The sequence below is a fragment of the Glossina fuscipes genome, unplaced genomic scaffold (assembly GCF_014805625.2).
Source record: "Glossina fuscipes isolate IAEA_lab_2018 unplaced genomic scaffold, Yale_Gfus_2 1, whole genome shotgun sequence".
NCBI lineage: Eukaryota > Metazoa > Arthropoda > Insecta > Diptera > Glossinidae > Glossina > Glossina fuscipes.
The window spans coordinates 37,856,290-37,884,109 of record NW_023998415.1 but is presented as its reverse complement, the minus strand read 5'-3'; the positions used below and the strand labels follow the sequence as shown (position 1 = coordinate 37,884,109).

General features: G+C 35.4%; 5 protein-coding genes across 5 annotated transcripts in view; 2 read left to right on the top strand and 3 right to left on the bottom strand.

The window, feature by feature from the left end:
- LOC119644941 (SRSF protein kinase 3) overlaps positions 1-2,219 on the bottom strand; it is a 16,215-nt gene extending 13,996 nt beyond the window's left edge. Inside the window, exons 1-2 of the mRNA XM_038044684.1 lie at positions 2,216-2,219; positions 579-2,058 (exon numbers count right to left, since the gene is read on the bottom strand). Of these exons, the coding sequence (XP_037900612.1) occupies positions 579-2,058; positions 2,216-2,219 (1,484 nt within the window). The remainder of the gene's footprint in view (positions 1-578; positions 2,059-2,215) is intronic.
- Positions 2,220-4,703: 2,484 nt separating this feature from the next.
- On the bottom strand, positions 4,704-8,741 carry LOC119631809 (isoleucine--tRNA ligase, cytoplasmic). Its single transcript, XM_038024326.1, has 5 exons — positions 8,578-8,741; positions 7,848-8,466; positions 6,309-7,792; positions 5,747-6,239; positions 4,704-5,676 (listed from the first exon to the last, which is right to left on the bottom strand). Exons 1-5 carry the CDS (start codon positions 8,739-8,741, stop codon positions 4,729-4,731), a joined length of 3,708 nt encoding a protein of 1,235 aa, XP_037880254.1. The 3' UTR covers positions 4,704-4,728.
- Positions 8,742-12,190: 3,449 nt separating this feature from the next.
- LOC119632517 (membrane-associated protein Hem) lies at positions 12,191-16,103 on the top strand. The gene is made up of 3 exons (XM_038025452.1): positions 12,191-13,648; positions 13,707-14,895; positions 14,957-16,103. Exons 1-3 carry the CDS (start codon positions 12,469-12,471, stop codon positions 15,954-15,956), a joined length of 3,369 nt encoding a protein of 1,122 aa, XP_037881380.1. The 5' UTR covers positions 12,191-12,468; the 3' UTR covers positions 15,957-16,103.
- A 95-nt stretch (positions 16,104-16,198) lies between these two features.
- LOC119632519 (transmembrane protein 161B) lies at positions 16,199-18,395 on the bottom strand. Its single transcript, XM_038025454.1, has 8 exons — positions 18,309-18,395; positions 17,780-18,160; positions 17,623-17,702; positions 17,351-17,566; positions 17,025-17,282; positions 16,796-16,970; positions 16,434-16,739; positions 16,199-16,373 (listed from the first exon to the last, which is right to left on the bottom strand). Exons 1-8 carry the CDS (start codon positions 18,309-18,311, stop codon positions 16,254-16,256), a joined length of 1,539 nt encoding a protein of 512 aa, XP_037881382.1. The 5' UTR covers positions 18,312-18,395; the 3' UTR covers positions 16,199-16,253.
- A 3,045-nt stretch (positions 18,396-21,440) lies between these two features.
- LOC119632518 (heat shock 70 kDa protein cognate 4) lies at positions 21,441-27,517 on the top strand. The gene is made up of 3 exons (XM_038025453.1): positions 21,441-21,670; positions 21,737-21,945; positions 25,747-27,517. The coding sequence occupies exons 2-3, from the start codon at positions 21,741-21,743 to the stop codon at positions 27,459-27,461; spliced, it is 1,920 nt and encodes a 639-aa protein (XP_037881381.1). The 5' UTR covers positions 21,441-21,670; positions 21,737-21,740; the 3' UTR covers positions 27,462-27,517.
- The last annotated feature ends 303 nt before the right edge of the window (positions 27,518-27,820 follow it).

Genomic DNA, 27,820 nt, shown 5'->3' with positions numbered 1-27,820 from the left:
TATATATATATATATATATATATATATATATATATATATATATATATGTATGTACGTAGCAATTGCATCCATTTACATACAAATGTTTACGGAGCAAATTATAAAAGATACTTATTTTTAAGTTACGGATCATCATTAGTCAAATTAGTATGCGAACATGTAGACACGAACGTATGTTCATATATTCATAAGTACATTAGCAGAAAAATATTGAATTTTAAAAATAAATTCTTACACTTTCCTTACTGCATTTTAAACAATTTCGAATATTCAGAGCCTTAGTTATGACTAACAATTGTTCATTCATCTTCAACAATACGGTTGAAGACACATCAACTGGACTCAAAATGATAAGCCAGTCTAGATTGAAAATCATAAGTCAAGCTAACCTTGCATTTGTAATGAGAACATTATCCCGCCATTGCCCTTTAATGGCTAGAAACGAAAATTTTTATAAAAATATTTGAAAAGCACATGAAGACGAAGCATAATTTTTTAATGAATACAAATCGCCATAAGAAAGAACCTTCTTCTTATGGATGATGTAAGTAAGTAAAATAATAGCTTTCATCACTTACAAGCTAACGTATGGACCACGCAACGCAGGCATATCACGACGTCGATTTAATGGTGGCGACAGCGACAAAGATAGAAAATCCTGCTGAGCTTTATCTTCATCAACCAGACTTGACGGAGTGGTGCTGTAAATACGTGTTGTTGGCAAATAGCCAATTTGTTGCAGAAAATCATCACGATGCGATAATTTTGTTGTCGATTGTGAAGACGTGAGGGGTGCATACAGAGCGGCACCGCCCGTGGCGACAGAGTATTTTACCGCAGACGAGGCAAGACCACCAATAAAATTGGCATGAAAACTGCCGCCACTGCCGCCAAGATGGTGATGGTGTAGAGCATGTGCCGGATGATGGAGGACGTGATGTAAATGAGCTTGTTGCGAGTGATGATGATGGCTAAAGAGAGGACTAAGTGGCACTGGTTGCTGCAAATGATGATGATGGTGATGATGATAGTGCGACGGTATAGCAGGAAAATGTGTCAGGTAGGAGGTGGCCGATACGGCAGGACCACCTAGCGATGTTTGACTTTGACTACTAACGGCGGCAGCTGCCGACGAAGTGGCCGTAATAATTTTATCATCAAAACTGCGGCGAAATGTAAATCCTTTTATGCTTGGATAATTACGATGTGTTAGAGGCGAAGTACCCAAATCAATTGAAGCAGCTGGTCCAAGTAGTTTTATGGTGTTCAAATAGTTTGAGCCACTAGATGTTTGGGAAACTGTGCTCACGGCTACAGTTGAGCTGCCGACAACGTACGACGATAAAGAAACTCCAATAGGCGAGTTCGGTAAAGGACTTAATATTTTAGTCTTGGCACTGCCCATCATGTTTAAAGCCGGAGAAGTGCGTTCGGCATAAAGAAGCGAAGGGCTAGCGCAACTAACAGCTGAACCAGCACTGTAAATGCACGATGACGAGGCCAAGCCATTGCTTAGGCCAGTCGTAATATTGGTTATTATAGGGCTGCAACGTCCGCCACTACCACTTCCACTACCTGGAGTGCAGCTGTTGCTGCTGCTCGTGCCTGCATTATTGTTACTAATATTATTGCTGCTACTACTGCTTGAGGTGGTGATAACATTTGACGCCAAAATCGTTAATGAAATACTATTTGAAGCCGGTGGAGGTGAAATTTGAGTCAACGACGGCGTCGATGATATTATAGACGATATACCGCTATCGCTACTGCAGATATTTACAGTGACTCCGACCGAGCCTACGTTGCCTCCCATTACTGCGCTGCCATAAACTACCGATGGTAGTGGCGTATGAGTAGGGGATAATAAATGCGGTGAAGTTGAGTGTGTTACAGCTTCGTGCAGTAATGAATTTGCGACACTAGCCACTGCACTAAGGCCGTTATATGCACCGATGTTACTAACATTTTTTAAGGCGGTTTCTGGCAGACGTGCAGCAGCTGCTCCCGCTGATCCGCCTGCTATAGTACTAGATGGTAGCACAGGTGCCAGTGTTAAACCTCAACTATTTCTTATCGGTAATTTATGAACTAAACTTTAAGATAAATACTTTTCTCAGTCTATCTGACGACTTGGCGTCTATTTGTTTTGTTTTCTGCAATTATTCGTGTATTTGTTTTTGTTAACTTTTCCGCTTACGGAAGAGAGAACAATTACGCATATACATGAAAATTACCGTTACACCGCTTACATTCACTCACATCTGTTCTTTCATATATATACATATCAAGAGTTTTCTTATTTGAACTCATATATATTAAAAAGAAACACACAGAAAGAGCGAGAGAGAGAGAGAGAGAGAGAGAGAGAGAGAGAGAGAGAGAGGAACTAAAGCAAGGGTGTTCTTACTTTAATAAAATCCTATTACTGGTTTGAGTTGAGTTACTCATAACATGCCAACGAACTTATTTTCCTTTTGTGCTCATATATCGCGGATGGGTGCCTTAATTTTATCATTCTGTTTGAATCGGACAAATCGGACTCACAGCTAAAGTAAATCGAGAATAGATGAAAGTATCACAAGCCTTTCTTAAATGTTGACGCAAGATAGATTAAAGGACACACCCACAGTTAATGAACTAAGGCTTTAAATGAAATCACTAACATCTAAACGAAAATAAGCGAATAATAATAAAAATAATCGCTTTAATATTTGCCAGCATTTGCTGCTAGAAAGGAAATCGAAAATGAAAATAATGTGAATCGCTCATCCCTCACACTCCCCACCCCCTTTACTATGTTCTATAAAAATTTTTAAGTTCAAATTACATCATGAAATGCAAGGAATATAAAATCCGTATCCGGACAGGGTCCGGTACACGAATTGTTTATAAAAATAGTGGTGGGTATCCGAAGATTCGGACTAAGCCGAATAGGGTCCCTCTCTCTCTTGCTTTTCTTTCGTTTGTTTGCCACTTCGAGTTTTAAGATTTTCGCAATTTTTCCATTTGCTTTTTAATAACCAAACAATAGAATCCTGCAATCTATGCAGCCATTTTCACTTGCATACTTACATATAGATGTGCGTGTACATGTATGCAAGTAAGGTTCATGTTAGTTTAGAGTTCATTGTGTTATTTATAAAAAAAAAAAAAAAAAAAAAAACGCAAATAACATACAAAAAAAAATTGAAAATCTTTTATAAAAAATTTAATTTTCGATAAAAAAAAAAAAAAAAAAAAACAATTATTCCCTATAGTTGACGAAGCGTAGTGGCTGTAGGATTATTATTTGTCGTAAAAATTATTGAATTATCGAAAACGAACAACATATTTTCCGCTTCCTTATATATTCAATTCACTGCTCCGCTCCCATTTTGAAGTTCACATATGTAGTAGATATATGCGTTGTTATAGAATTTTGATTTAGAAGCGTTTGCTTTACAATTTTTTTTCGATTTTCTTTATAAACATTTCTTCTTTGATATAAACATTTTTCTTTCCCTTTTCTTTTGGCTTTTTTTTTTTTCGTTTAACAATTTTTGCGATTTTTCTTTTGTATATGTTATTTATTAAAAATTTTTATATGAATTATTTTCTCTTTTTTTTTTTTTTTCCTTTACTAAAACCGTTCTGGCAAGAAAATTCGTCTGTTTCAGTATTCCGCACCTTTCGTTATGTTTCCCGTTTTCCAACTTCGTGTACAGCAAAGTTACCGTTACAGCCACATCCGTTCTGTCAAAGTGCGCATGTTTAGCATTTTTGATTTGTTTGTTTTACGTTTACCCAAAATGACTTCAGCATGAATTGCCTCCAGTTGACGGACGATTATTAAACAAAAGGCAAATTGAAACCATGTTCTTTAAAGCAGCTAACAACAAACAGTTCATTAAGCAGTTCTCGATCAATTCTTATTGCTGTCGATTTTCCATAGAATGAAAAAAAAAAAAATTGTGAAAAATTCAATGAAATTTTTTTTTATTCATTGAATTTCGGCATTAGATCGACGAAGGGAAATTCACCGTTTCTACAAAAAAGTTTCTACTATTTAAGCAACTATACATAGAGATGTTATAGAGATTTTTGTTGAAATTTCTTTTCAACAGATTTATATCTCTACACAACAGCATATCATTATACAAAAAAGATTTTATTCGAACTTTAAGATTTCCCATTAAGTGCGAATTTTACCTAAGAACAAAATTGTTATTTCTAAACTTGACCTCAAGAAAAAGTTCATATCTTCTTCAGATAAAGCTATGATGGGAATCGGATTTGCCAAGACATGAACGAAACTGAGCCCGTACAGATGTTTCGCGTTTGGTTAGGGACATCGGTACTCTCTTTATCATTGAAGTCATGACAAAACTTCAAATATAGGCCCTCTTTAAACAGTAGTTTCTAAATGGAGACTCTTCAGTTATAAATACGAAAAGTTTATCGTTTTGAAAATTCGTTACCCTATAGTTTTCATATAAATTTTTTATATATTTTAGTTTTAACGTATGAACAAAACTTTATGAGAAAACTTTAATTTATTTAACGCTTTTCGATTTTTAAATTGCAATGAAAAATACACAAAATATATATACATTAAGCAAAGTATTTAATTCCGTGCCAGTGTGTCTTATCACAAACACTAAATGTATAGAAATTTAAACAATAAAAAAAATTGTTTTCAGAAAAAGTTCATGAAAATAAAGAAACATGAAAATGTTACTTATATATGAGTTACGCATCTAAAGGAAAACCTAATGGATTTTCCGTAAATACCGTTGAGCCGTCTCTGTTGATAAATCTGCAGTAAGGCATATAACTAGCACTTGTTTCTTTCAAAAACCTTTCAGCCTCTTCAATTCGACAGGAAATCACCAAAAGTTTACCGTTTGCCGACAAATCTAAAGCAGTTAATTTCGACAATGCGCCTTCTTCAGTTTGCGTTATATAGATAGAATAATTTATGCCATATAAGCCGAATAGTACATCGATTTCATAGCGTAACTGTTCAATTGTTAGGATATCGTTAGTGGCCACATCTCGAAGCAATAAAGACGCCTTATTGCTCCTTCCGTAACGCGGTTGTAAATCGTGTGCCAATGCTACGTTAACCCAATGTACTAATGGAAGTTGTACGTCTTCCATTGAGCAGATAGTAAGTTTGAGATCAATACCCTTGAGATCGACAGATTCACTGATAATTGTTCGCTTGTTTTTAGCTTCATCAACACTGTATTTAACGAAATTTGACTTGATAGTTGCTGTAATCATTGAATAGTATATCTCCATCACTTTTGTAATATGTTCGATATCAGCCTGCTTTTGTGGAGGAGCCGTTAGCTCATAATAAATCACCACCGGATCAGTCGGTATTAAATGAGCTTTTTTCTTAAGCTTTTGTACGCGATTAATGATCTCACGTGCCAAACCTTCGGCAAGTAATTCTTCGTTAGGAGTCATATCCATTAGGACTAATACTTCATTGTCGCTATGAGCTTCGAAATTGCCGCCACCCATCTGAGGGGATGTGCAGTAAATAATACGAACCTCCTCCAATTCAATGCGTTGATGATCAATTTCAAAGTAACCCCTGCTCAAATGCTTTTGAATGTCATCATCCGTTAAAGATTTGATGGCTGCTAAAACCGACTTAAAATTACTCTTTAAACGCTGGCCAAGAACCTATGCGTCAAGAAAATCGTTTAGAAAATAGATTACAAAAAATTTACAAAATTTTAAAATAAAATTTCACCTTATGGTCCGGTTCAGCTCTCATTGTAACACCATACTTCTCTTTATCTGAAGTTAAAGTCAACTTACGTACATTCAACTCTCCCAAAATGAAATCTTCTAAACTCTTGATGGCTTCAAGGCATTTTGGATCTTTGTGTATAACAATTATTTCCGATACTGGATATTTGACAGGCAATGTGCGCCTATCACGCATAACACGACCTAATTCAATAATTGCCTGCATGATCGCAACGGACTTCTCAACTTCAGCACGAATGAACTTGCGATTCGAGGTCGGCATCATTTGGTAGTGAATCGATTCAATGTTGCCTACGGCGTCTTTCGGTTGAAACAGTACCAAACGTTTAAATATGTATTCGGTAAGAAAAGGTGTAAAGGGAGCCATCATCTTCACCATTGTAAATAAAACGTCGTAAAGTGTGTCCAAAGATTGAATACACTCCTCCTTACCCATTTCACCTTTAATGCGTCGTCTGTTCAAACGCACATACCTATGATAAAAAAAAAAAGAAAAACTTTAACAAAACTCCTTACGAGCTATCTTCAAATTTATAACTAACCAGTTTGTTAATTGGTCGATGAATTTAGTTAAACGTGGTACCACTGTGTACAGGCGGTACATTTTCATTTCAGTGGCAAAAAAATCCAACAGAGATTCTTTAAATGATAAGATCCAAACATCGATTATAGAGGACTTTTCATAATTCTTTAAATGCCTTTCCTTGTCATACATGTACAAAGATGCACTTTGTAGCTCCTCTTTTTCATATCGGGCGATATTTTGTAAAAGAAACCGATAAGCATTGTACCAGGGCAAAAATACATCCTTAACTATATCACGAACGCCCTCCTCTTTGAAGCGCAAATTTTCAGCACGTACTACTGGTGAATTAATTAGATATAAACGCAAAGCATCAGCTCCATATTTTTGCACTACTTCCAACGGATCTGGGTAGTTCTTTTTGCGTTTGGACATCTTTTGTCCATCAGCTGCCAATACTAATCCGTTAGCTATTAAATTCTTAAAAGGGGCTTTGTTGAACAGAGCCGTCGAAATAACTAGGAGAGTGTAGAACCAACCCCGCGTTTGATCGATGCCTTCGGCGATAAAATCCGCGGGGAAATTGCTCATAAAGTCTTTTTCATTTTCAAAAGGAAAATGCTGTTGCGCAAATGGCATACTGCCCGATTCGAACCAACAATCAAATACGGGAGCAATGCGACGCAGGGGAGGATTACCCAATACTGCTGACGGTATTTCGATCTCATCAACAGTCTCCCGATGCAAATCGGTAATTACCTTTCCAGATAATTGTTCAACCTCATTAATGCTACCCACACACACCGTCTCTTCACCATTCAATGAACGCCAAATAGGTATAGGTGTGCCCCAATAACGATTGCGGCTTATTGCCCAATCTCGTGCTTCCTTCAGCCAATTGCCGAATCGTTTTTCTTTAACAAAATCAGGAACCCAGTAAGTTAATGAGCTACAGGCTAGCAAATTTTTGGACATATGCTCAACACGTATGAACCAAGATGGTACCGCCTTATAAATTAATGGGGTATCTGAGCGCCAACAAAACGGATAACTATGCTTAACTTGGCCCGCTGAAACTAGATTGCCGCTTGCTTTCAAAAAAGCTATGATTTGTTTATCAGCATCTTTCACGTAGAGCCCCTTAAAATGAGTAACTTCTTCAGTAAATCGTCCCGCATCATCAACTGGACAAATAGGAGGACTTGACTTCGTAATCAAATCAGCTGCCAGACAAACGCGATGATCGTCCTCACCAAAATATGGAGCATTATGTACAATTCCAGTACCCGAATCATCGGTTACGTAATTATCAACAAGCACTTTAAACGCTTTGACTAGTTCGCCACGATTCGCAAAATAGGGAAATAAGGGTTTATAGTGAATGCCGGCCAAGGTTTCACCAAGGAACTCCTGAATAACTTCATAATCCTCCTCAGTTTTATAAACATAACTAAGACGACATTTAGCCAAAATGTAGAAGCGAAGAGTTTTCACATCTTTTACCTAAATTTTTAGAAAGATTAAAATTAATTTATGGATTGGACTTTTGAGTGCATACCTTGACATACTCCATGTTTGGATTAACGCAGCAAGCAAAATTTGACGGTAAAGTCCAAGGCGTAGTAGTCCATATAAGAAAGTAAGTATTTTCATAGCCAACAGCTTCTAATGCGACGACCACACAAGGATCTACCACCTCCTTGTAATTTTGACCGGATTCAAAATTCGACAGAGGCGTCGTACAAGCAGTTGAATATGGCATCACTTTTACACCCTCATATACTAGGCCTTTATCGTACAGTTGTTTAAATACCCACCATATGGATTCCATGTACCAAGGATATAAAGTCTTATAATCGTTCTTGAAGTCAATCCAACGACCCATACGTGTCACAATCGATTCCCATTCCTTCGCGTAGCGCGTAACAATTTTACGACATTCCGCGTTGTAGGTCGCAATACCCATTTTCTCTACATCCTCTGGTCCATGTACATCCAACAATTTATCAATTTCAAATTCCACGGGCAGGCCATGACAATCCCAACCAAATCGCCGATCAACGTGGTAGCCTTGTTGGTAAGCATAGCGCGTTACTATATCTTTAATAGTCCCAGCTAATATGTGACCATAATGAGGTAAACCAGTAGCAAATGGAGGACCATCATAAAAGGTATACCTATAAAATAAGAAAACCACGTGTACTTTTGTAACCTGCTTTTTTATAATTTGTCAAAATGAAATGATGCAATAGGTTGTATGTATTGCCAACACAATTTGTCTTGCTTACTTGGGTTTGCCCTTCGAAAGCTTCATGCATGTCTCAAAAATCTTCTTTTCTCTCCAATCATTTAAAATCTGGTCCTCCTCCTCCGGGAAACATATCGTTTCTGGCACACGACATACGTCCTCCCTAGTTAACTTATCTGGGGACTCTCGCTTGCTTGATACCATTTTATGACTTTTCTTCTAGTCAATGTGACTAAAATCACGCTTTAATTATAAAAAAAACTATCACGTCTTTTCTATTACACGTTTCAATTTATCTTATTTAAGACTTTTTCAGCAATAGAAACAGTAAGCGCAAAACGTGAATCCCTAGTATTTCTTTTAGAATGAACCAATATGGCCGTAAGGTTTGATTTAATAACAGTATGAATAAAATTAACTTACTGCATTTAACTGTAAATTACCTGGTAGTTGTGTATGGCTTTTACTACGTTTCATTTTCGAATTTCGAGTTTTTTTTTGCTACATGTACGCACAAGAATCGCGATAAACGCTCTCCCAGAAATGTCAAAGCCACCCTAAGGAAAATTTCCGACGCTTTGCGTTAGTATTATTTGTTTCGCTATGCATTTATAAGAGAAAACAGCTGCAAATTGAAAATAAAATAAATTTCAAGCAAAATTTTTTACTTACAAGCAGCTAAACTAAAACAAAACATTTTAAATTTGTGAAAGTTAAGAAAATTAATTCATATCTTTGCTGTTTATTTCAATTTTCTAATTAATAACCTTAATTCCCCAAAGCTTGTGATCAGTTCTCTGATCCATACATCGCCATATCATTGATGCAGCGCAAAAGATAAGCAAATAATAAAAACTCATCACTTTATTGGTTATATTGGCCTTATTGTCAACAGGCCTAATCTATTCTACTAAACAAACCAAAAAAAAAGTTAAATATTATTTTTAAATAATCATAAAGGCACATTGAGTGTGAGACGTCAAAGGGCTCTGAGGGACGCTTCAGTTTCTCTCACGTTAACCGAACATGTATAAGTAAAGGATTTTATATATTTTTCCACAATGTAAATTAAAATATATATATCGTTACATGTAGAAGTTTGCAAGAGTTTTGCGTTTCCAAAGGGAGCTTTGAATACATTTTAGGGAAAGAGAGCAAATGCAGACACGATCCAAGGAATACGAGAACATTCGCAAATGTACAGCTCTTCACAATAATTGCATGCATTTTAAAGCGCCAAAACTCAGAGACGGTGCAGACGTTTGGCTACAGGTCTCCCAATTGAGGCAAATAAGTGAGAAAATAAGAACCGGCATATCTTCTGCGTTTTCAAATTGAATTATAATGAAGTAAAAAATGTAAGAAACAAATCCGCTGCACACCAAAGACATACAAATTGATTTCAGGATTTGGAATACCTTTGGCACCCAAACCAGAAGCATACTTAACAATTAATTATTAACCACCGTTGCATCAGCGGATAAGGGAGCTAACTCCACAACATTCCCGGCCTTCCTTGATCTTTTATTGTTTTTAATAATATTCAAATAATAATTTTCTAAGACGTTTTTTATTTACAATAATCGAATCAGATCCTGGCTCCATAGGGAAACAGGCTGATATTATCTTAGCTGTTATTAATGCTATCTTGAGGAACACTAACTAAAAGTCCAAAAGTAAAGGCAACAAAAACTTTTTATTATATATATTTTTTTAAAAGGAGTTTACGAGATTTTTAATTAAAATAATGTTATATATATTTTCACTTAAAAATGGAATCGTTAAAGATTTATATCAAATACTACTATTTTTAATTCTAGTTTATTTTCTTTTAAGTTGCAATAAGCGAATATTTTAATTTGAATTTTTTTTAATAACACAGAAAACAAATATCACAAAAATTTTCATGTGCCGTTTTCTTAAGTATATAGTGTTAGCTTCGAATGTCAATTGTTGTTCACATGCTTACATTCAATTTAAAAATGTATTTAATCCAATTAAGTAAGAGCGCTGACAACAACTTCTATACAAACAAATAAAACAAAAACAAAAAAATTGTAGAATAAAAAATAAGCCGACTGACACAATGAGACGTCATTTTTGTTTCCGGGTTTAAAACTGCCAAGTGGTAAACGCAATTGGCAGCAGCGCTATCGTATTGTTTTATAGCAAAATGCAAATGAAAACTTTTCTTACAAAGTCGTTTACAAAAGATACAAACGTTGAAGGAAGAAAATAGTCCAGGATTTCAATAATATGTGGATCTTACCTTAGCGCACTCGTGCAATTGATGGCAAACACTGTTGGTTGTCCCCCCAAGTCTATATCCCTCTTTTATAATTACAAAGGTAAGTGTTTATGACAACAAGTAAATAATATTTATAAAATTTGTTCTTTAGGTCATTCCTCTATGGTGCTGTTAGGAATTTGGAATGCAAATTATACCTTCGCAGCTGTAGATGTCGGAGCTTCTGATTCCCAAAGTGGTGGAGATATTTTAAACGATTCTGCATTTGGGCGGCGGCTATTTAGTAACAAATGGAATATTCCACAAGCAAGCGTAATAGCGAACCCAAATGTAATGTTTCCATATTTATTTGTGGGTGGCGCGGGCTTTTCTTTACATGATAATATACTACGAGCATATCGTGGAAGACTGTTATCTGAAAAATAAAAAAGTATCAATGCACGTGTTTCGAGGGTAAGGAAAGTTTACTTTTGGTCTTCTAGTCTCTAGAGTCTTAACAAACCCCTATATATGAAACCAAAAAATGCTGAAGGCATTATTTAAGCTACTATCGTACTTCATAACATTTGAAAAATGCAGAACGAGAGTTATTGTCTAAGAAATTTTACGACATTTGAACGGGAAGATTTAGTTCTTTCTCTCAAGGAATATGTCTCGTCTTCTTGAATAATTCGACGAGGAAAGCGTATCAATTGCAAGATGTGTTACTGAATAATGCTAGCGTAACTTGATTTGATGTTGATGAATATATTTATCAGCTCTAAAATAAACGGTTTTTATTGTTTGTATTTCATTTCTTACAAAATAAAATTTTCATGTATTCGTTGCTTACATTTCTATAGATTCTGTTATTTTTACTTTCCGATCCATTATGTTTCCTATCCATTAATTGAGATCTATATCAATTTCTCTAATTTTACTTCTTAAACGATATAGTCAAACGAGCGCGGATTTTCATTATGTTAATTGTTTGCAGCTTGCAACTGATAAGCTTTCATAGACTTAACACAGTGATGCGTTATTCCTTTTTTCGTGAGGCGATTGTAAGTTTGCTAAATTAACTTAACTGAGTGAGTTTACAAATTACAGGAGGCTGACACAATACAGCTTCACTTATATTAAAATATAAATTTTTCATAAAATGATATAAAGATTTAAGATTAATAAAATTTACAAATGAGATTTGAATATTAGAGAAGCTTCACGGTATCAGCCTCCATATGTGGTTTTATATCTACATACCCAAATAAAAGAAAGAGTGGAAATAATATGGATTTTCATTTGGTATTTATTAACTCGAAAAGCGGAATAACGCATTAATGTGGCAAGACCCTGATTTTTATATAAGTGTTTACTAGACAGCAGTTAATTGCATATCTGCGTCATACTAATTCATTTAAAAAAACAAGAAATTGTGCGGATATTATTTACGTCAACTAGTTTTCATAAAATTTTCACAATTGGAAACAATAAATGGGGAAAGTGTGAAAATTATTTAGAAAATTGTTAAATATGTAGAAAGTAATGTTAATTTTAAATTTGCTTACAAGCAGGCATTAAATTGCAATAACGAAAACTTATATGTTCAGTAAAAAATCAATTGAAAGGAAAGCTAGGTGTGGTCGTGTTAACAATAATTGAGGGATATTACAAGCGAACGAACATTTCTCTGCTGCGATAAAGATGGCACGTCCTATCTATCCTAATCAGTCAAAAATTGCTGAAAAATTGATAATTTTAAACGATAGAGGTCTGGGCATATTAACTCGTGTTTACAACATTAAAAAGGCTTGCGGCGATACTAAATCTAAGCCTGGTTTTTTATCGGAAAAATCCTTGGAGTCGTCCATTAAGTTTATAATAAAGCGATTTCCCAATATCGATGTAAAGGGCCTCAATGCTATAGTGAATATAAAGGCTGAAATCATTAAATCACTCTCCTTATATTATCACACGTTTGTGGATTTGCTGGATTTTAAAGATAACGTATGCGAGCTATTAACCACAATGGATGCCTGTCAAATCCATTTGGATATAACACTGAATTTTGAGTTAACCAAAAACTACTTAGACTTAGTGGTTACCTATGTGTCATTGATGATTCTTTTATCACGTGTAGAGGATCGTAAGGCAGTATTAGGTCTATATAATGCAGCTTATGAATTGCAACATAATCAAGCTGACTCTGGCTTTCCTCGTTTGGGACAAATGATCCTGGATTACGAAGTCCCACTAAAAAAGCTATCTGAGGAATTCATACCACATCAACGTTTACTAACAAATGCTTTACGCTCACTAAGTACTATATATCCACATCGGAACTTGCCGGCTGATAAATATCGTGAAACGCAAAAGCTAAGCTTGGTTGGCAATCCGGCAAATTTGCTTAAAGCTGTACGCACTGATACTATGTCGTGTGAATACCTCTCACTTGAGACAATGGATCGTTGGATAATATTTGGATTGCTACTGAATTACCAAATGTTGGCTCAGTATGCCGATGTCAATAAAATTTGGCTTTCGGCTTTAGAATCCAGCTGGGTTATAGCTCTGTTTCGTGATGAAGTGTTGCAAATACATCAATACATACAAAACACCTTCGATGGAATTAAGGGGTACAGCAAACGCATTAATGAGGTTAAAGAGGCATACTCAAATGCAGTACAAAAAGCTTCTCTTATGCACCGAGAAAGACGCAAGTTTCTACGTACCGCTCTAAAGGAATTAGCTCTAATTATGACGGACCAGCCCGGCTTGTTGGGCCCAAAAGCCATTTTTATTTTCATTGGGTTATGCTTGGCAAGAGATGAAATACTATGGCTACTGAGACATAATGAAAATCCGCCGTTATTAAAAAATAAAGGTAAGACAACTCTTTCCAGCCTTTTAAATAAACGTAAATCTTCTTTCCTTCAATTAAGGGAAAAGCAATGAAGATCTCGTGGATCGTCAGTTGCCTGAACTATTGTTTCATATGGAGGAATTAAGAGCTTTAGTGCGAAAATATAGTCAAGTAATGCAACGATATTACGTTCAATATCTATCGGGTTTCGATTCTACTGATCTCAACATACGTATGCAAAGCTTGCAAATGTGCCCAGAAGATGAGAGTGTTATTTTCTCTTCGCTATATAATACTGCATCAAATCTAACAGTAAAACAAGTCGAAGACAACGAGTTATTTGACTTTAGAGCATTCCGTTTGGATTGGTTCCGTTTGCAAACGTACATGAGTGTCGGCAAAGCCGCATTACGCGTAACTGACCATGTGGAATTAGCTCGCCTACTTGATTCGATGGTATTTCATACCCGAGTAGTAGACAATTTGGACGAAGTGCTCGTAGAAACATCAGACTTGAGCATTTTTTGCTTCTACAATAAAATGTTTGATGATCAGTTTCGTATGTGCTTGGAATTTCCAGCGCAAAATCGCTATATTATTGCATTTCCATTGATATGTAGTCACTTTCAGAATTGTACGCATGAAATGTGTCCAGAAGAACGACATCATATACGCGAACGTTCCCTAAGTGTAGTAAATATATTTCTAGAGGAAATGGCCAAAGAAGCCAAGAACATTATAACCACTATCTGTGACGGGCAATGTACAATGGCCGATGCTTTATTACCCAAGCATTGCGCAAAGATACTCTCAGTTCAATCAGCTCGTAAAAAGAAAGACAAATCAAAGAAGCAATTCGATGACATACGCAAACCCGGTGATGAATCGTACCGTAAAACGAGAGAAGATTTAACGACAATGGATAAACTTCATATGGCTTTAACAGAACTATGTTACGCTATTAATTACTGCCCTACAGTAAATGTATGGGAGTTCGCATTCGCCCCACGCGAATATTTATGTCAAAATTTGGAGCATCGGTTTTCACGGGACTTAGTCGGCATGGTGATGTTCAATCAGGAGACGATGGAAATAGCCAAACCTTCGGAATTATTGGCATCAGTTAGAGCCTATATGAACGTCTTGCAAACTGTGGAGAATTATGTTCATATTGATATGACTCGGGTTTTTAACAACTGCCTGCTACAACAAACGCAAGCTTTGGATTCGCATGGAGAGAAGACAATAGCCGCTCTTTATAACACTTGGTAAGTGCGACCGTCGGTTAAGTAGATGCAACTCTGACTTTTATTTGTCTAACATGCGCAGGTATAGTGAAGTTTTGCTTAGGCGTGTTTCGGCGGGTAATATTGTATTCAGTAATAATCAGAAAGCCTTTGTGCCAATTTCACCCGAAGGCTGGGTTCCATTCAATCCACAAGAATTTTCCGATTTGAACGAGTTACGTGCGTTGGCTGAATTAGTGGGACCGTATGGCATTAAGTCTTTGAATGAAACTTTGATGTGGCATATTGCAAATCAAGTACAGGAATTGAAATCACTAGTTGTTGTTAACAAGGAAGTATTGATTACCCTACGTACCAGTTTCGATAAACCAGAAGTAATGAAAGAACAATTTAAACGTCTACAAGATGTTGATCGAGTTTTGCAACGAATGACTATCATAGGTGTTATATTATGTTTCCGTAATTTGGTGCATGAAGCATTAGTAGATGTTTTAGAAAAGCGTATACCTTTTCTGCTGAGTTCGGTGAAAGATTTCCAAGAACACTTGCCTGGTGGCGATCAAATACGTGTGGCGTCTGAAATGGCTTCATCAGCTGGTTTAATGTGCAAAGTCGATCCGACATTGGCGGCCACTTTAAAATCGAAGAAACCTGAATTTGATGAAGGTGAGCATTTAACTGCTTGCTTGTTAATGGTTTTTGTTGCAGTGTCCATACCTAAATTGGCACGCAATGAGAATTCGTTTTATAGAGCCACCATTGATGGTCACTCAAATAACACTCATTGTATGGCAGTGGCCATTAACAACATTTTTGGAGCGCTATTTACTATCTGTGGTCAAAATGATATTGAGGATCGTATGAAGGAATTTTTAGCTCTCGCCAGTTCTTCTTTATTACGTCTTGGACAAGAATCGGATCGGGAGGCGACACGTAATCGCGAATCAATCTACCTACTTCTCGATGAAATCGTCAAACAATCGCCGTTTTTAACGATGGACTTGCTAGAATCATGCTTTCCTTATGTATTAATCCGAAACGCCTATCATGCCGTTTACAAGCAGGAGCAAAATTTAAATTAATCAGTAAAAATACTTTTTTTTTTAGATTTTTTTATTTACATAAGCGAAAAATGCATTTTTTTTTTTAAGTGTTTTAAGTTAAAAGTACACAAAGTATTCGTTTCCACTTTTTAATTATCATATATACATATACATGGATATACTAAAGTAAATAATTAACCAAGCATATACACAACTAAATAAGAACACATTGAAAGACAACCATTTTGGACACTTTGATGATATTTAAAGCAAAATAAAATGGCAATTTATACCAGAATAAATTACGCAAAGTGTTTTCACTGGCTTTGTGAAATCTTACGTCTTGCTAAAATACGACTGGTATAGAATCCCTAAGGAGGACGTGGCAAAGAGTGTGAAATAACTCCACCATGTTGCAAATCCCAAAAATCCTTTATACACTTCGGTAGTAAACACCTGGGAACAAAAAAAAAGAAACAAAATGCAGTGACATGTATACATATATAATAAATTTACATTTTTCAAGTCCGTTATAGAGGCCTGTAAGCTTTGTGCCGATTCCAAAATATTAAAATCTTGAAGGTTCTGATCTTCGAATATTTCAAAACTGTCGCCTTCCGAAATTTTCACAATAGTTGGACGTACGTTTGTTTCACTTTCAACAAAAGAGCTATCGTTTTGTACTACAGATTCATTAAAGAGGAGGCCAGTCCAGCTAAATCCTCCCAGACTTTTGTACATCAACGTTAAATATAAACAAAGAATTAGAGGAGCCGCAAATTGCAGCGTCACCACACAGAGATAATAAAAAATTGAAGAAACCTAAAGAGAAATATTAAATAAATGAAACGACAATAAACAGGACAAATATTAGTTACCTTCTTTTGAAAGTCTATATTTGTTATTCGACCCGCTTCCTTGCGCAAATCGTTGATTCTATCGCATGCTAAATTCAAATATGATTGTAGGTAAATAGGCATCAAAGCAAAACGTAATACTACCACCAATATTACAAGAACAAGACGCAAAGTCTCAAATATGTGAGGTTTTAATCTATAAAGTATTGAAAATGTATTCAATCGGGAATGAAAATAAAATAGCGCTTACAATGGCTTCTCCATCCCTTCAAAAATACGCACGGTTAAATAATCTCGGCTTATGGGTCGTATCCATAAAATAACCAAAATGAATGGTAATATGAAACTGATATTTAATAAAATCTGTTTAAGTTTGCTGTCGTGACAATATTTCAATGAATCCCAATGCATTTTAGCCATACGTAAACCTGGAAATGTAAACAAAGAACCCAAAATTCCACATCCTAAAGCCATAAAGAATTTCATAACAATCTTTGAAGCTGGACCACTAAAATTTCAAAGCAAGTGCATAATTTCGTAAAATGATCCTTATATACTCAATTTAAGTAAACTTACGACGACTCCAATCCTTGTTGACTTAAAAATTTGGCAGCACTACTATTAAAGCTGGCATAGGCATCTTCTAAACCAGTTTCCAGAATACTCTCATCAATGATGAGCACAATCATAGCGATTAAGAGATAAACAAGGCAGGCCACAATAACCATAGAACGTTCCCCGATTGACTCTTCGCTTTGGAAATATAATACCGTCAACGCGGATAATAATTTACTAAAAATCATGAAAAAGTGATTTAATGAATTGATCTTCGGCTTTTAATAACTTACAGAGCAAAAAAGATGACCAATGAACACCAAACCATACTCAAATTAAACTCATTTTTCAATGGAAAAAAGTAGTGATAGGCCTGTTCGTGTAAAATTGAACTTTATATAATTTTTTTTAATGATTTGCAATTCTATTGGACATATGTAAATTTTTTACCTCTGATATGATATAGACGATGGCAGCATACACGCTGAAATCCACTAACCATTGATATTCAGCAAAATATCTTAAATGTACGACATCTCGTGTGAGAACAGGAACTGTTTCCAATTGTATGTCTATGTTGCGAGGTATATGAAATTGACCGTTCGATGCACTGACATGACCATTCTGCTTATATTTATTTTTGTGGTTCCCTTTTGATGATTTTTCTTTTGGTATCCCAGCCTTCGCCCTTAATATATCATCTGAGGGATGCAGGTAACGATATAGGCCCGTTGAGCACAAAATCCATTTGGCAAATGAAAAATGTGGATTCACCTTTTGTATAACGCTGACCATAATCAATGTCAAAACCATTTGTGCTCCTAATATTGCCTAAAAATATATTCATATTTAAGCTATTTGCGTATCTTTCATATTTCTCCTATACATATATGCATATTTAGGTCAATTCTATTTTTATTGAACAACGATGAGGTTATAAAATTTTACCGGGAAATTACTTCATCTATGTGCAACTTACCATTTTTTGTAAGCTCGTTTTGTTCAATCGCTTCAAATTGTTTAAATTAATTGTTTAACTTAAATGTACATAGAACTTTTTTTTAATTAAAAACGGAAACTCAACACATTTCGAACTTTTTTTCTTCTCTTGAGTACTCAACGCCGATTGGCTGTGTCAGCTGAAATACGAAAATAGCCCTATGTGTCAGTGTTGTTAACGACCATGAAATCGCTATGACAACACAGAAATACTATCGTTTCGTTTCTCTTTCGCATTTCGTCGAGAATTTGTTGCCGTTACCTTCAAAGGGGGTTTTTACAGCTGGGATATGACCCACGGCTTTCCGTCCACTCATCCATTCTAAGAAAATTTCTTTGTGTTGCGCTTAACTGAACGCAACAATTGCAGAAAAGTAAAATATAATGGCTCCATTAATTAGATGGCAGGGGGTGCGGTTGACTTTGTTATTTACGTACATGGGAAAAAAAAGGGAAAACCAGGGAACGATACCAGAATGGCAGCCTCGATAGCGGCTTGGTTTGTTTATCAACGCTCTCTCTGTCTCACTCCCTCTCTCTGTGTGTGTGTACAGAATTATCGCGTTCTGCAAGAAAAACACATCTTGTGCTTCAGCAGTGGTAGTTGCCCTTCTATAAATTAAGCAAATCCCAACCATTATAGTCCACTTTTCAAAAAAAGTTCTAGTCCATTTTCAGAGTGATGGACTCCTAGCGTCTGCCTACCCCCAAAAGCATAGTCTAGCTAGTTAATAGACTAGTAATTTGTGTCATCCAGATTTTCTGCTTGGATAGAGTTCAGATCGATTATTAAGGAAGCTTAAGAAAAACTTTAAGAAAAACTTAAAGTGGTCGACTACTAGTTTTCTTCCTTAAAAACAGTCTACGTACCTTCAACCTATCTAAGAAAAGCCTATGCCAGCAAAAATTTTTGCCTGTTAGCCTTGATAGTTAATTTTCCTAACAACACCCTGGATTATAGACTACTTACCTTGCTAATTCGCTGACACGATATCAAAGAACGATCAATGTTTTATTCGATTTCGCTGTCGTGCTCCTTTGGCTTGAGGTTAGGTGAGATAGTATTATTGTGATGGAACTACTTTACGAATGTACAATCGGATTCGTGCTTATGCACATACACGGCGTTAGTAGAATTGCTTATGCGGCTGAGTGTATAAAACCAGTTTTGGTAGTCAGTGTGTGTAGGTTAGGATAAGAATATTGTAAGTGCATATGCGCCTTGGCTTCAAGCCATAATAATGAAGATGAGTACGTGCTGTTTAAGAATGTATGGATGACAGCTTCAGAAGGCAATAAAAAATGAGCTGTTTAGAATGTTTGTATAAAGCTTAGCGTATAATCATAAACGACAATTAGCGAAAGCATAATAGGGTAACAATAAGAATTTTTTAAATGTGTAGCGCAGATAGTTTGAACATAGTATATAATGTACTTGCTTAGAACGACGTGAACGTTTTAGACGAACTCTTTGGAAGATATGAACAATTTTGGTGCATGTTGAATCCGTATGCAATAAATGTAATCAATTAGTTGAAGTGTTAAACTGGTGATTTATGAAGAAGGTATGCGCTGGAAGTATTTATGTGGATTAGGTACGAATTAATATATGCAGTGCATGAACGAGTTTAAATGCTTATGCTTAGCCATTTTGACTAATAGTGTATACGTTAATAACTCGTATGCAAACTGGGATCAAAATTAAAAACCTAAGTATATATGATAACAACAATGAATTAAACTATAATGAGTAATAAAAGTGGATTAAACGATAATCGAGTCCGATAGATGATGATGAGAAGGGTGTAATAAAGTTGGTAATAAATTTGGAAAATTTGGCAATAACGAGAGTCTATCGTACATATTGAAGGGTATGCAATAACGGTAGGTACAATGACGACTCCCGTCGATGACACGCTGATCGTGACGAAACGGTTGCCTCGATGCAATCTTCATTTTAAAGAAGATCTACATAGACGGAAAAAACCAAATTTTCATATATTTTGATATTAAATGGGCGTGGCTATTTATTTCCATTTTTATCTAGTAGATTATGAAAAAAAAAAATCTTGACCCAATGTAGTTAATGAGAGATAAGCAAAAAAGGAAGAAAGCAGGTCTGTTTTCCGTTTACACCATACCGTACCAAGCGTACTCTTTGACCGATTTATATCATTTTCAAATTTTTATGCCAAATTTGAAGCAAATATCTTTATCTTTGCGAACGGGAGCGTATTTCTAACCGACTTTACGCAAACTTTTGATGTTGATCAAGAATATATATAAATTGTGAAACTTCCTCCTTGGTGCTGTAAATATTTTTTACATCTCCTTGCTATCGGGCTAAGAGTTTCAAATTTTTACGCATCAACATCCTTAACGTAAAGTTCAGCAAATGGTCCCTATATTTTTGTTGCAGTCAGCGTCCATGGCAAAAAAATCTGTCGTTACCGTTTTTTAAATGTGGCGTTTCTACGCCATAATTTTTATAGTGTAGGGAAATGACGGGCGTATTGCCTATAGTGAACTCTCCACTAATCAGATCATTTGATGCAATCGGCAGCCAATCGCTTTGTTAAATGTGTAAGAAACATTTTTCTTCGTTCAGATACCTCGCCAGTTGTGATGAAATACATTTGATGAAAAGTATAACAAAAATTACAGATTTTGCCCAAACCGGGCGATGCCTTGGAAAAGACATGTGTAACTCTTTACATTGTAGTATGTCGTTCCGCTCTTGTTTGATATTTTCACATTAGTAGACATTCTGCAAATGATAAGAGGAGCGGAATGGAATGAAATATGTGAAATGATACTATAAATAAACGAGAATATGTTAGTTATAAAGGGAAAAGCAACCTAGACATTTCAAAAAATTTCGTCAATAAAGTATAAGTTAAAAGAAGAAATTGACATTTTTTAGGCAAAATTCTATTTAAACGGAACAACCGCGAATATATTATTTGAAAATTCTTATAACGTACGGGCATACGTACCCATACACGCGCGCGCGCATATATACATACATATATATATATATATATATATATATATATTTATATATAAGTAAATGTATATATAAATATATATGTATGCTTAAATATATTTCGTTATTTAGCCGTTATAGTAAAAGAGAAGACGCTGTGGAGCTGCAAAGGGAGAAAACCATCGAATTCCTGCGCATTTTAACATTTGTTTTATTATTTTTGATCATCTCATTATACCTATATCGTTTTGCTTTTTGAAAAGAAAAATAATACGTTCCTCCCCTTCAAACTCCTAAGCAAATTTGCAATATTGGATTATAAGTACTATATATTTTATACTAATTATTAAGAAAAGGTGAGCAAAGATGGAGTGCCTACGATTCCGATCAATTATATAATGTGCATGAATACGTATTTTTAGGGTTATGGCTAAGGTACCTGCTGTTGGTATTGATTTGGGCACCACCTATTCTTGTGTGGGCGTTTTTCAGCATGGAAAGGTCGAAATTATAGCAAACGATCAGGGTAATCGTGTTACACCATCATATGTAGCCTTTACCGACACTGAACGTTTAATTGGTGATGCCGCCAAAAATCAAGTGGCCATGAATCCCAATAATACCATATTTGGTAAGCAAATCAAATTATAATAACGATAATAACAATAATAATAATAATAAGATAAGAATAATCGTAATATTAATAATAATCATAACAATATATAAATAATAATCATAAAAAATAATAATGATGATGAAAATAATACCCATAATAATATAATAATAATAATAATAAAAAGTAATAATAAAAGGTAATAATAATTGAAAAAGAAATAATAGTAATAATGAATAATAATAGCAATAAATAATAATAGTAATAATAATAGTAATAATAATAGTAATAATAATAATAATAATAATAATAATACTAATAAAAATAAAAATAATAATAATAATAATAACAATAGTAAACAATAATAATAATAAAATATAATAATAATAAAAAATAAAAAACAAAATTAATAATAATAATAATGATAATAATAATAATAATTCATATATATTTTTGTAATTCATATATTTTAATTACCTTGCCTCTCATGCGGCACTCGCTGCACAATTACTCATGTTTATATATTTTTGTGTTCTGTTCATTATTGGGCTGTATAAACACTAATAATACATGCATATGTATGCGCATACTGCATATTCTTATACGTATTATTTTACATAAGTGAACATGTGTCTAACTATATATAGAAAAACTGAGTCGAATTTAGCTCAATTTTTCCTTAATACACTACAAGCTGCAAGCTCTTATTTTAGTTATTGCAATTTGTTAAATTTATTTTTTATTTGTTTGCCAAATATTTATGTGAATTTGATTGGCCACTTACCACTGTTCCCGTATTGCATTTACAATATGAAAACTATACTATGTACATTTAATAGAGTCTGTAAAACAGTTGGCGAAATCGATCACCGCCCATTGCATTTTAGGGTCATTGTTATTTGGGAAACATCACGTGTGTACGTGTGTTACGATGGGTTACTTGAATGTACACCAATTAACGTAAATTTCCATATATCATAACATATTTGCATATTTCTTCTGTGCACTTCAAACTTCGTTGGACAGTACGAATAGTAGTCTAACTAACCATCATTCGGATTTTCTAATTATTCCATATCTCTGTCTCTCTCTCTTTCTCTTAATTTTTGGTTTTTTACACAAATCCATTCTATAAACAGTTTATATGCAAAGGCCGGGAAACATGGCCCTCAATAATTATTAAAATTTTGAAATAGATCCAAATGTGCATGAGTGGAGTGTAGAAGGGGAGGGCGCTTCTATTTTTATAATTTTTGTTTTTTGCAACAGAAAATGATGCATTGATTATATCAACGCATTCACACATACGCAACTTATGATTCCGACATTTTAAATCGGTTTGAGCATCTGTGTGCCGATATGCGTGTGTGTCTATAATACGTAGTCTCACACTTTTAACAAAACTTAAGGACAAATGGACAATAACACATATTTATGGTTGGAAGGCAAATCTTGGTTCTGAGAACAAATGAAATTTTTACCAAGCCCACACACCCTAACTACAGGTTTTGTTCACTTGATAAACGATTATCATATTTGAAAAAGAATTTTTTCTGAAAATCTTTCAACTGCAATTTCAACTGGGGTTGATGGAGCAACTGAAGAAAGTAAATTTCATTCCTTATTATCTGTTAATGTACATGTTGGGTCACAAAAGCTCGGAAAGAAATTTACAATTTACGATCTCTCTCCGTCTTCTATGCGAAACGAAGACGGGTGATATATTTACTGGAATAGCAATAATCGATTTTGTCTTCGGATGTATGTAATACGATGTCCGAGAAATAAAGGTGAACTTGCTTAAAAACCCAAAATTTCTTCATTTATTTTCAAATCAAATTTTTTTCCAAATTGTTAGTAGTGTGACTGCCATGTGTGTCAAAATTCACATCATAGAAGTCGTTAGTGTTTCAGTTGCGCTTGAGCAAAGAAGTTGCATCGAATGTTGTTTGCAATCGCTACGGGAGATGGGACTGTTACGCATGCGCACCGGAAACAATCGATCAATCGAGCGAATATCGAGTCAAGACCGAAAAAATCGTGCCAAATTCGCTTAGAAATCCAGGCGCTGTTAATAGTTGGCTTCAATTATCGTGACATTGCGCGCCATGCACTTCTTCTGCCAAACCAAATCGTCAACAAGGAATATTTTTTGAGTGTTATGAAGGCGATAAATTGAAAGAATAAGGATTTTTGGGATTATAAATAAATTAACCTTTTCTTTTTCCAAACGCAGTAGTAGTACACGACATATTTTTGCATTTCTTAAGGCATCGTCTTGGGCGTTTCACATACATTTTTATACTTATCACCGAAGGATGAGCGGTACATTCACTTCGTCGAAACGCTTCCAACGTGCAGAAGGAAGGATCAGGGACCCCATAAAATATCTATATCCTTCATCAGCATCAAATTCTAAATCAATTTAAGCATGTCCATCTGTCCGTCTGTCGTGAACATTTTCCTGGCCGCAAAAATAAAGCTATCGAATTCAAATTTGGCAGAAACACGGGAAGTTCTTGCAGACTGGTTGGCCTTGAAAGTGCGCCAAATCAGTCGAACAACATAACCACAGCGTCATGTAAACTGAGAATACACCACTGTTTTTCAAAAGGAATGAAAAATTGATTTTTTGTTCGTTACTCATAAACTATGCCAAATAAATGTATCAGAATTTGGGCAATGCTGTAGTGTTTGTGTACAAAAATTGAAAAAATTCGCCACGCCTACCCGATATTATATTGTATCAAAATTGAATTATTTTTTCAATGCCTTTATAACGCGCAGAAAGAAGCGCCAAAGCTTGTGGTAATCATTCTCCCGTTAGCGAAAATGAAGATATCGCCTAAAAATTTGCAAAAGAATTTAGATTTGACCTAAACTTTTCAACGGACAAGCCGACAACGCCCACATGTCTCGATGACAAAAGTTTTTATTTTGAAAGTAAAAAAAAAAAAAAACCCGCTGCGCCCTCTGCATATTATAGAGCATGAAAATGTTGTCCTTTTACTTCTTTTGTATTTTTTTTTTGGGGGGAAAAGGATGTTGGGTATAAAAGATTCGCTTGCAACGGAATTTAATTTTCTTACATGTTTTTGCTAAGGAAGTGGAAAGTCTGTCTAAAGTCTAGAAGAGTCTATGCCCAATTAACAAAGTTATGGCCATATTCCGGGCATATCCGAGCATTTGCGTTAATTAGCGGACACATGGAAATCGCAATTAAAGTATGATTTACCGCATTGGGAATTGAAATCAGCATGTCAACCAGTTAGTCGAATTTTGTATCTAGACTAGACTATCAGGTAAACCTTTCGACTGGTTGGATATTCACATCTAGGCATAGATTGCCTCGGCCCTGAGTTGTATCTGTTAAAGCGATTAATGATCGGCTATAAATTTCTCTGATATTTCCCTTACCCGTGATGCATGTATAATTGAGCGCTAAAACTGATCCCAGAGTATGAGCATATATACCCATAAATGGTGCTCAGTAATCAGCATGATTTCTTAATATTTCGACTTCACCAACACGTTCTCTTTTAGTTAGTTACAATGTTTCGTATATAGTCGGTGTTATTATCAATGAAATCTAATCGACACTTTTCCTTTCTTTTTATATAATTTCAGTATTTGTTTAAACGTTCTGACTGCAATTGTTCAAATGTGTTAATGTTTTTTTCATGTATTCTTGCTTTAGCTGCAATAAACAAATGTTGATGTTTTATAAAAACTTGTTTGCTTGCATGTCTTCATATTCGAACAAAGACGGGTTTCATTTTAGAGAATTTCGTATTTTCATTTTTTAAAATTGTTTTGCAGATGCTAAACGATTGATTGGTCGTAAATTTGACGACCCTACGGTTCAGGGCGATATGAAACATTGGCCGTTCGAGGTAATTAGCGATGGCGGTAAACCGAAAATTCGGGTCGAATATAAAGGGGAGAAGAAAACATTTTTTCCGGAGGAAGTATCATCGATGGTACTGACCAAAATGAAAGAGACTGCAGAGGCGTATTTGGGCAAAACAGTTACTGATGCTGTCGTTACGGTGCCAGCTTACTTCAACGATTCTCAACGTCAGGCTACCAAGGATGCCGGCGCTATAGCCGGCTTAAATGTTTTACGTATAATTAATGAGCCTACTGCTGCTGCTATTGCGTACGGTTTAGATAAAAAGGGTACGCATGAGCGCAATGTGCTGATATTTGATTTGGGGGGTGGCACTTTTGATGTTTCTATTTTAACCATTGAGGATGGTATCTTTGAGGTTAAGTCCACGGCCGGTGACACGCATCTAGGTGGCGAAGATTTTGATAATCGCATGGTTAATCATTTTGTTCAGGAGTTTCAACGCAAGTATAAAAAGGATTTATCATCAAATAAACGTGCCGTAAGACGTTTGCGTACTGCTTGTGAACGAGCTAAGCGCACATTGTCCGCTTCATCTCAGGCCAGTATTGAAATTGATTCGCTATTTGATGGCATTGACTTTTACACTTCAATTACAAGAGCTCGTTTCGAAGAATTGAATGGCGATTTATTCAGGGGTACTATGGAACCGGTAGCTAAGTCTTTGCGTGATGCCAAAATGGATAAGGGCCAAATCCATGATATCGTTTTAGTGGGTGGCTCGACTCGTATACCTAAAGTGCAGAAACTTCTGCAAGATTTCTTCAACGGCAAGGAACTGAACAAGTCAATCAATCCTGACGAAGCCGTCGCTTATGGTGCTGCCGTGCAAGCTGCCATCTTACACGGCGATAAATCGGAAGCTGTACAAGATTTATTGCTGCTAGATGTTACACCATTATCATTGGGCATTGAGACCGCTGGCGGAGTTATGACCGTATTGATAAAGCGAAACACTACCATACCCACCAAACAGACTCAAGTGTTTACGACATATTCGGATAATCAACCAGGAGTTTTAATTCAAGTTTTCGAAGGTGAACGAGCCATGACAAAGGATAACAATATATTGGGTAAATTTGAATTAAGTGGAATACCGCCTGCTCCTCGAGGCGTACCACAAATTGAGGTTACGTTTGATATAGATGCCAACGGCATCTTAAATGTAACCGCTATAGAAAAGTCAACGGGCAAAGAAAATAAAATTACTATTACAAACGACAAAGGACGTCTTAGCAAGGAGGACATTGAACGTATGGTTAACGAAGCTGAACAGTATCGGAACGAAGACGAGAAGCAACGGGAACGTATCAACGCGAAAAATACTTTAGAATCGTATTGCTTCCAAATGAAATCAACTTTAGACGATGAAAATATTAAGAGCAAAATTTCTGATGGCGATCGCCAAACCATTTTGCAGAAATGTAATGAGACGATCGCTTGGTTGGATGGCAATCAGCAAGCTGAGAAAGAAGAGTTCGAATACAAACAAAAAGAATTGGAAAAAATTTGTAATCCCATCATTACAAGACTTTATCAAGGTGGAGCACCGCCTCCAAATCCCCCCGGTGCCGGAACTAGCGGCAGTGCCGGTGCTGGACCCACCATTGAAGAGGTCGATTAAAGCAAATTAAAAACGAATTATTAATTTTTCACTTTACTTTATTTCATAATATATAACATTTTATTACAATTTATTATCTTCTCTTCAGGCTTAGTTTTTCCTTTACTGAAATTTTACTAATACACATTATTTTTCTTAAATACAATTTTAAAAAATAATTTTCTTGAATTTGAAAAAATAAAACACGGATTAAATAAATATGCAGTACGAACACAGCGTACACTTAATGAATAAGTAAACGGTGACGACCGTTTCTCTTACACAGTCGTTCGGATATGATATTCTTTGTACCCACCACCGCGTTATGAGCGTATACTAGATTTTATCTTCATCCCGTAATACCCAGAAAGGCGCATCAA

Excerpts from the sequence above, each read along its gene's own strand:
- LOC119631809 (XM_038024326.1), bottom strand. The coding sequence starts at position 8,741 with ATGGTATCAAGCAAGCGAGAGTCCCCAGATAAGTTAACTAGGGAGGAC. Across the intron at positions 8,467-8,577 it reads CTTTCGAAGGGCAAACCCAA|GTATACCTTTTATGATGGTC; the intron begins GTAAGCAAGACA and ends CTTATTTTATAG. Across the intron at positions 7,793-7,847 it reads CAAACATGGAGTATGTCAAG|GTAAAAGATGTGAAAACTCT; the intron begins GTATGCACTCAA and ends CTAAAAATTTAG.
- LOC119632517 (XM_038025452.1), top strand. The coding sequence starts at position 12,469 with ATGGCACGTCCTATCTATCCTAATCAGTCAAAAATTGCTGAAAAATTG. Across the intron at positions 13,649-13,706 it reads GCCGTTATTAAAAAATAAAG|GGAAAAGCAATGAAGATCTC; the intron begins GTAAGACAACTC and ends CCTTCAATTAAG. Across the intron at positions 14,896-14,956 it reads GCCGCTCTTTATAACACTTG|GTATAGTGAAGTTTTGCTTA; the intron begins GTAAGTGCGACC and ends TAACATGCGCAG.
- LOC119632519 (XM_038025454.1), bottom strand. Across the intron at positions 17,567-17,622 it reads TTGGTCATCTTTTTTGCTCT|TAAATTATTATCCGCGTTGA; the intron begins GTAAGTTATTAA and ends CATGATTTTTAG. Across the intron at positions 16,971-17,024 it reads GAAGGGATGGAGAAGCCATT|ATTAAAACCTCACATATTTG; the intron begins GTAAGCGCTATT and ends AATACTTTATAG.
- LOC119632518 (XM_038025453.1), top strand. The coding sequence starts at position 21,741 with ATGGCTAAGGTACCTGCTGTTGGTATTGATTTGGGCACCACCTATTCT. Across the intron at positions 21,946-25,746 it reads TCCCAATAATACCATATTTG|ATGCTAAACGATTGATTGGT; the intron begins GTAAGCAAATCA and ends ATTGTTTTGCAG.